This window comes from Haliotis rufescens, unplaced genomic scaffold, assembly GCF_023055435.1.
Source record: "Haliotis rufescens isolate VD_foot unplaced genomic scaffold, xgHalRufe1.0.p SCAF_17, whole genome shotgun sequence".
Classification (NCBI taxonomy): Eukaryota; Metazoa; Mollusca; class Gastropoda; order Lepetellida; family Haliotidae; genus Haliotis; species Haliotis rufescens.
Genome location: NW_025963857.1, coordinates 2,119,832 through 2,128,179, shown reverse-complemented (window position 1 = coordinate 2,128,179; position 8,348 = coordinate 2,119,832). Strand labels below are relative to the sequence as shown.

The following is an 8,348-nucleotide window of genomic DNA, read 5'->3' as shown; positions in this document are numbered from 1 at the left end:
CACACTCTTAGGAAGGCTATGTACTGCAAAGTATAACTGTGGTTTTAAAGTAGCGTTTCTAGTTCGCCTGGGTCAATTTATGTGCATGTACAGATAGTTTTACATGCAATCTAAGGAGTAGAAATTCTCCGAAATATAATATCCTACAGTTTGAACAGAAGTATAACCTAAATGATACATTTGTTAACTATGTCAATAATTGTTAATTTATTAATAAGAAATGCTTGTCCAAGGCCGTGATTTATACTTTTAAATCTCATCGAGATGGTGTATTTTAAGTCCACTTTAATTCAAGACTCAGTCTGTCAAGATATGTTAGCATAAGATCAAGTAATAAACACTATCTCTGGAAACTAGCTGTGGAGAAGTATGACCATTTAACTAATATTGCAAGACTTGTATTCTACGGATCAGCTGAAATTGTCTCTAGAGAATGCTATTGTAAAACTGTTGCCAATGATATTGTAAAGCACGTGTTTATGTCTTGTACCATCAATATGAATGACCCAAATTTACTTTTTGAACACCATATGTGATATCCTGGATGTAAATATTTTTGTTAAAATCTAGGAGAAATGTCATTCTTGAGTTTTTGCTTGGTGGATGTCCAATAGAATGTATTATGGAACTTGAAAGAGATGTGTGGGCAGAAGTAATAATTAATGTAAGCCGCTTTATAAGGATATGGCGATACCTGCTAAGAACTTGTATGTTTATGAACATGTGTAAATATAACCCCAATTCACGTTAAACATGTAACATAATTATATCTGCATATTGTTATCTTCATTCAATTGGAGGAAATAAAGAATATATATCTTAAACCGCAAGTATCGGCAAAGATCCACCATCTTGATTTCGCAGTAACCACTGTCAACAATGGTCACAGGTAGTTATCAGCCGAAACACACACAACGGCCTTGAACTTGGGATCAAATCATGCGAAGCTGGTGTCAATACCATGTACAGATTGTGGATAAAAAATGCAACATAATACAATGTCTAATCTTTCATTTAGGCTATTAGAAGTCACTCTAAAACCTTGGTACAGGTTGAACAGCCAGTTTACATTGGGCACTATATTCGCCTATTTTCCTGCCGGGTAAAACGGATGGGGGCGTAACTGTGGTCTGAGGCCAACTGCAAGGTAGGTGTAGGTTAGCTCGGAAACTCGGAGATGAGTATGTCATACCCCCGAAGGACGTGTGTTGATTTCTGCTTTTCTTGGGTCAGGGAGTTCCTGACAAACAGTCTCGTAGGGTACACGTGCTGCTTTCTATCAGGAATTCTCTGTTTTGTTATTTCAAAGTTTCAATCATTTCGCGTGTTTGCACTTTCGTTATGAACTGGGTCATTCTATCGCGCTATTCACTGTTCAGATTAAAACACGACATCCGAGTGTTCAAGGAAATGTATATATATTGTCATGAAGTGCTTGTTAATGAAAACTTAACACACTCTTGTAATAAGACTGTAATTAACCTGATTATATTCTGTATTTGTTCTTGGTTGCCAACCCGGAAGTTAGATATTTATACCCTACTTTCGTTATGATAATGATATCGTGTTCTGGCGTTCTCAGTTCTCCCTTTAGCAAGCCAGACTAGTCAAAATCCTTTTTAAATTTCCCAAGATATGTTTGATTGAAAAGTCTTTTAACGAATCCGAGCTGTTATCGTTGACGTGGTGTATGCATCCAGTAAACACAGTTCATTCCACACTTGGACTTTGGACACTTGGCCTTGTCGCCTTAGCCGATGAATGTTTTACACAATCTATATCTCCATGTAGAGTGTTCGGTAGTATCTGGACATCGGCAGTAATCAGACACTCATCAAACATTTGTTTGTAGCTGAAATGGTAAACTGTCAATACACAAAATTAACACGCATGCATAATCCTCTTCCTGCAAACTCCATTTAAAAATACTTCTGCTGGAGGAAACTGTCAAAACAAACGGTTCAGTATCAGCTTTCCTACTGCCACGCCATCCTACATTATCACTGGTTAAATACAACATAAAGTTCTATAGTAACGTTATATTTCTTTTAATAACGAAGCCTTCCACACCACCCCTCAAAAATAAGTAAATAACATGAAATGAAATCTATATATTTGCACATATGGTGACAAATATTTTTTTTAGATGTCTACATACAACCTATTCATATATCAAAGTAGATTTTCGTTTTTTAATGTAAATAGGTGTAATTATGTCGATTTTTTCTTATATCTGTAAAAGGAGTTCTATTTATTTAAATATATTTGATATATTTTACAATAATAATCAAAAAGCGGTAGTTGCAGCGAAAAGTATAAAACCAAAAGTGCCAAAGGAATATCATAAAGGCCTTCCCTCCATTATGTGTTTTTGTCTGTTTGTTGTTTAACGCCGCACTCAGCAATATTACAGCTATATCACGGCGAGCCTGACCACCCGATCCCGTTAGTCGCCTTTTACGGCAAGCATGGGTTTCTGAAGACCTATTCTACCCCGGATCTTCACAGGTCTCAATTATATCTGAAGAGGATAAACTATGTCAATTGGTCATACAAGTCCGACATTATAGTGTTAGTCATGTGTCATTTACATAAATACACATGTACTAGTATCCATAACGCATAGATTACTATCATAAAGTTACATCTTACATTGATATAAGCTGCCTAAACAGGATTATATTGTAGCATATGTATCTTGTGTCCGAGATATAGCTGGAACACTACTCGTTATTGTAAACTTAAGTACTTGTATATTTTCTTCTTTCAATCGGTATCATATTTTGTACGTGAGACCACTTCCATTTATGGCCTTGAAGATTTTTAACCCTAGAACAGAATGCTAGAATTAGCGGATACACACAGACATGGTGTAGACGTGGGGGAGCGTCCACCACCAAATTAGTTCCAGATATTGCTGGTGCATGCATTCGTCGGTTGGGTACCAAAGCAGTTGGCCAAGTTTTTTTACCAGTGTTTTGGGACAACAAACTAATAACTGCATTTTATACCCAACTAGAGGCGGTGGTCCCAAGCTGGACGGGTTTTATTGTTTTTGCCAAGAAGCATACTGTTCAAATACGTATTGAGCTTCTGCAGGGCGCAGAGTTGATGGAGATAATCTGTGGGGTTAGTTCTACGTTTTTAATATAAAAATAGATTTACGGCTTGCTGTGAGTGACAGCAGACAATCTATTTTAGAAATCGTTCACATTTATTGTGTACCTTATCTTTTCGATCGATGTACCTGAAAAAAATATTAAAAGACTGTGGTGTCCGACTACTGCCTTTTTGCTGTACAGCCGACCGGATCCGGGTACAGCTGACAGTGTTCGGGTACAGCCGACCGTGTCCGGGTACTACCGACCGTGTCCGGGTACAGCCGACCGTGTTCGGGTACAGCCGACCGTGTCCGGGCAATACCGACCGTGTCCGGGTACAGCCGACCGTGTTCGGGTACAGCCGACCGTGTCCGGGCAATACCGACCGTGTCCGGGTACAGCCGACCGTGTTCGGGTACAGCCGACCGTGTCCGGGCACTACCGACCGTGTCCGGGTACAGCCGACCGTGTCCGGGTACAGGCTGGTGTCTGGGTTGACAGCATGTCATCGAGTCCAGACGACGGAGGGCATTGCTCATACGGGTCTCCTGGATACAGTTCGAATATTTTGCTGACTGACGTTGAAAATGAAATAACAAAAGCGTGTTTCTGCTATTTTCTTGCTCTTTTCGATCGATACTGACGGGGAACCAATAAGCATGCAGATAATACAATAATACAAGGTCATGGCAGTAGGTATTATATACGTTTTGTGTGTTCACTTTAATCAAATATATGAAACAGTTTATGATTAGAAGAGTTATTTATCTGTATTTATATTTTTTAAAAGCAAAGAAGCGAAACTCACGAGCATGGTTACAGTATCAGGACAAATCTGGGATTGTAGGTGGATGGGATATAATCATATTTTGCTGTCGTTGGCGTTATAAAACACAAGCGTGTTTGAAATTTGAGTGTTTTAAAAGGAGTGGTTTCAATTAATATTTTCTTACGTTTTTTTGGATACCGCTAGGAAACCAATCACAATGCAGGATTTTCCAATATCATGGTGGTATATATTCCTTTCCTGTGTTCAGTTCAGCCAATTAACTCAAACAGTTATACTGACAGCGCATATGGTTATTAGGGTTATTTATTTATCTGGACACAAAAGGATAATCATACAAATGTTTATTTGAGCCAAACAAGGCTAAGAAACAGAATAAGTAATATATTGTGATTTGAGCAATCAGTAAGTGAGTGAGTTGGGATTAATGCCCCTTTGAACTATATTTCATTTGTTTCACGAAATATCAGTTTGATATGAGAGAAAAGCCTGTATGTTTTAGACGTGTACCACTTTGACTAAATCAACGATCACGGGTGTGTTGCGGGAATACCGAGAACATAATTAGGGCCATTCTGGGATTCCTACGATCGTAGGTACTGCAAAGCCTAATGGATGCAATTCTGCACGGCGAATTGCAGCGCCTAACACGACCAGCCACCCGTCTTCCCTTTAACAATCAAGTTTGAATTGTGGATATTAACATACCTAGTCGACTTTAGATTGGGTAATCATGATTCTCATTTTCTCCATAGGAAACCTATTTCCTACATGTCAAAACATCGAAGGTTTTTCATTAACGATTGTTTTCATAATTAACCGATTGATTCGGTCTATGAACTGGTCGGTATTTTCAGGATTGAAATGTCCATAGTTTATTTTGAGATAGCCATGTGTTATGCACGGGGTGTAGTGATGAGGAATTCAATGCTTCTTGTCCTCTTTCAGATGGCGACCTCTCAGAAGCTCACTGAACATTACTTAACCTGTGTCATATGCTCTGATGTCTTCACTAATCCCTGTACACTTGTGTGTAACCACACCTTCTGTCGGAAATGTGTCGGCAACTACACCAAGACCAGACCAGAAGCCATCAGTGCCAAGTCCCTCCTCTGTCCATTCTGCAACAAGATGACGAAAGTGTCTGCCCCTGAGAGACCAGTGGAGGAGTGGGCAGATGACATCAAACCTAGCTTTGTCATCCAGGGACTCTTGGACTCATTTGGTCCAGGATCTAAAGGTAGACACGTGTAAAATACTTGCGTATCATATGATCGTATGATACTATTTCACATATTATCTATATCTAGTTACTTTGTACAATCAGTCATTGGTACATCAGTGTATTGTATGTTAAACACTAATAATGTATAACGTATAACCTCATCTTTCAGATACAACCAACTGCAGCTATTGTATTGAAGAAGGGGAGACAACTCCTGCCTCTGTTTGGTGCTATGTGTGTGATGATGCACTGTGTGGAAGATGCGTCAGAGTTCACAATCGCATCCCATCTTCTCGTCATCATGACGTCACTGTCCTTTCTCGGGAGGTCAAGGTCAAACGAAGACGAATGGTCATGTGTAAAGAACACACGGATGAAAGCATAAAGTTGTTGTGTAAAGATTGCAAGAAAGCAGTATGTCAAACCTGTTGTACAATCTACCACAGGAAATGTGAGTCTGTTGTCAGCTTGGGAGTGGAGATACGGGCAATGAAAGCAGTACTCACCAGGGCGACGGGCAATTTGTCACGGAGAAGAGACGAAATCAGCAAAGAGATTGAGGCAAAGAAGTCAAAGCTGGAGGACGAAACTTGTCGATTTAAACAAATGGAATCAGATATTAACTCTGCAACGGTCAAAGTTATAGAACGGATTAAACTCCGGGAAAAGGATCTTCTTTGTCAACTGAAAGAGATGTCAGACAAACACATCGGACAACTGAAAGCAGACATTAAGTCAGGTGAGATGTCAGTACAGATGTACCAACAACAGGCTAAGCTGATAGACCAGACCCTACAATCGGAGTGTAACATGGATGTGTATGAGATGTATCAGGGATGTGAGGCGGGTGATGCAGACCCAGATCTGAAGAAGAGAGGAAGAATAGCCAGGGTCACATTCAGACAGGACACGGACAAGCTGAGTAAATCTCTGGACGATCTACAGCTGGGTGAGATAGACGTCCTGTATGAGAGTGAGCTGGACCTGACGGCTACTCCTGTCTTACAGGACACCATAAACGTCAAAGTAGCAGGCGACGAATCTGACGTAATGCCACGTGATGTGACAGAGATGGTTGTTAATGGTATTGACACGGTTGTAGTCACAGATCCATTTAACAGCAGTGTAAAGTCCTTCTACACCAGGAACAATCAACAAGGTCACAGTAAGCTCCTGCTTCGTGGAACTCCCTGGGGTATTACGAAGTTGACACAAAACCAGGTGGCCGTCACTGCCCTGAACATCAATCAGATTGTAACAGTAGAAGCCAACCCTGACCTGGTGCTGCTGTCAACTATCACAACCAGCAAACAGTACTGGGGCATAACGTCCCTGACACCATCAACACTAGCAGCTAGTTCCCGGTCTCCTCCCTGTGTTGATATCCTGGATATGACGGGAAACATGCTGAGGTCAATCAGTCCACTCCACAACAGTAACAACATCTTACGATATCCCTACTACCTCTGTACCACGAGGACAGGAAACATCCTGGTGTCTGACTTGGGAACCAAGTGTGTCGTGTGTCTGACCCCCGAGGGAGATGTGGTGTTCACCTACAGCCCGACAGGAGACACAACACTGAAGTCTCCCCAGGGTATCACAAGTACCAGCACAGGTGACATCCTGGTGACAGACTTCTCTCTACACAGAGTCATCCATCTGACGGAATCAGGACAGTTTGTAAAACATCTACTGACATCCCAAGACGGTATTCAGAAACCACGAGGAATATATGTTGATGTGAGAGGGCGGGTGTATGTTTGTCTTAACAAGGGTGTCATACAGACCTTCTTGTGCAGGAACTGAACATCTGATGTAAGGATCATGGAACCTCTGTCAACGTGCTTTGAGAACACTGATGAGCTGCTGCACCTACAAGTCAGCAAGGATGGTGTGTGTGTGTGTGTGCGCGCGCGCGCGTGCGTGCGTGCGTGCGTGCATGCATGCGTGCGTGCGTGCGTGCGTGCGTGCGTGCGTGCGTGCATGAATGCATGCATCCATGCATGTATGTATGTATGTATGTATGTATGTATGTATGTATGTATGTATGTATGTATGTATATTTATTTTTATATATGTGTGTGTATGTGTGTATATATATATGTGTGTGTGTGCGTGTGTTTGTATATATATATATATATATATATATATATATATATATATATATATATATATATATATGTGTGTGTTTGTGTGTATACATGTGTGTATGTGTGTGCACGTGTGTGTGTGTATAAATATATATATATATATATTTATATATACATTTGTATGTGTGTGTGCGCGCGCGCGATAGGTGGACTTGTAAATATAAAACGTGATCGCCTGAGAATAATCAGCCTCAAGTATCTGCCGAAACAGATTCCTCTGTGCGTAAATAACTCTTCACACTTATCTATGGAGGCATACAGTTTCATAAATGAATAAGTAACAGTGCTTAACATTCTTTAAATACATGTACTTCAAAAACGTGTGGATATGTTTTCTCCTATAAGCAAACACATGTCACAATGTTTCTATATCCGCGTACTACTCTCGTACACGTCTCAGCCGGCAGGTTGAAGACACAGCTTCTCTGGCGTTTTGAATTTAATTTGACTATTGTTTATTCCGTTTTTGTTAATAGCCGATGACGTCACAACGAACTAAACTGATAGGGTGATTATAAGACCTGGGTTCGATTTACCAAATGGTCTGAATGTGTAAAGCCATTTCATCGTTCCATGTCATGTATTACTATGATAGGACTAGCAGCAGTGAAAATATTTGCTCACTCGAAAATAATCGCTCCATAATCATATTTTAAATGACACTGTACATTTTGCTTGTTCCTAGAAAGATATGTTTCTTTTTAAAGAAGTAGGTTCTAATTTAACACTCAAAACGACCCGTCTTCATTCATTAATGCGCTACTAACCGTGACGTCACTGCTTTGTGTGTTCGCAAGGTCTCCCACGTGATACCTATCAGTCAATAACAAGGCTGAACCAAATGTGACTGGCGCTGCAGAGAAGCCCTTCTGTAAGCTGTTGATTAGTAGTATATGCGCTGCGTCACCTTTATCATTGGTGCAGCTCTATTCTTGTGAATTAACCCATGTTTGTTTCTCTGTTATTATTTCCCTATATACTAACGAGAAATGTAACGTTTGACACAACACACTAGTGCGTTGGGATTCAAATATTTAATAATACACGTAACACCGATCTACATTAAGGGGTTTAAATAGCAC

At 40.4% G+C, this 8,348-nt stretch overlaps 1 protein-coding gene across 1 annotated transcript; it reads left to right on the top strand.

Moving 5' to 3' along the window:
• Nucleotides 1-1,113: 1,113 nt before the first annotated feature.
• LOC125381148 (E3 ubiquitin-protein ligase TRIM71-like) lies at nt 1,114-6,989 on the top strand. Its single transcript, XM_048397402.1, has 3 exons — nt 1,114-1,147; nt 4,837-5,128; nt 5,283-6,989. Exons 2-3 carry the CDS (start codon nt 4,837-4,839, stop codon nt 6,920-6,922), a joined length of 1,932 nt encoding a protein of 643 aa, XP_048253359.1. The 5' UTR covers nt 1,114-1,147; the 3' UTR covers nt 6,923-6,989.
• Nucleotides 6,990-8,348: the final 1,359 nt, after the last annotated feature.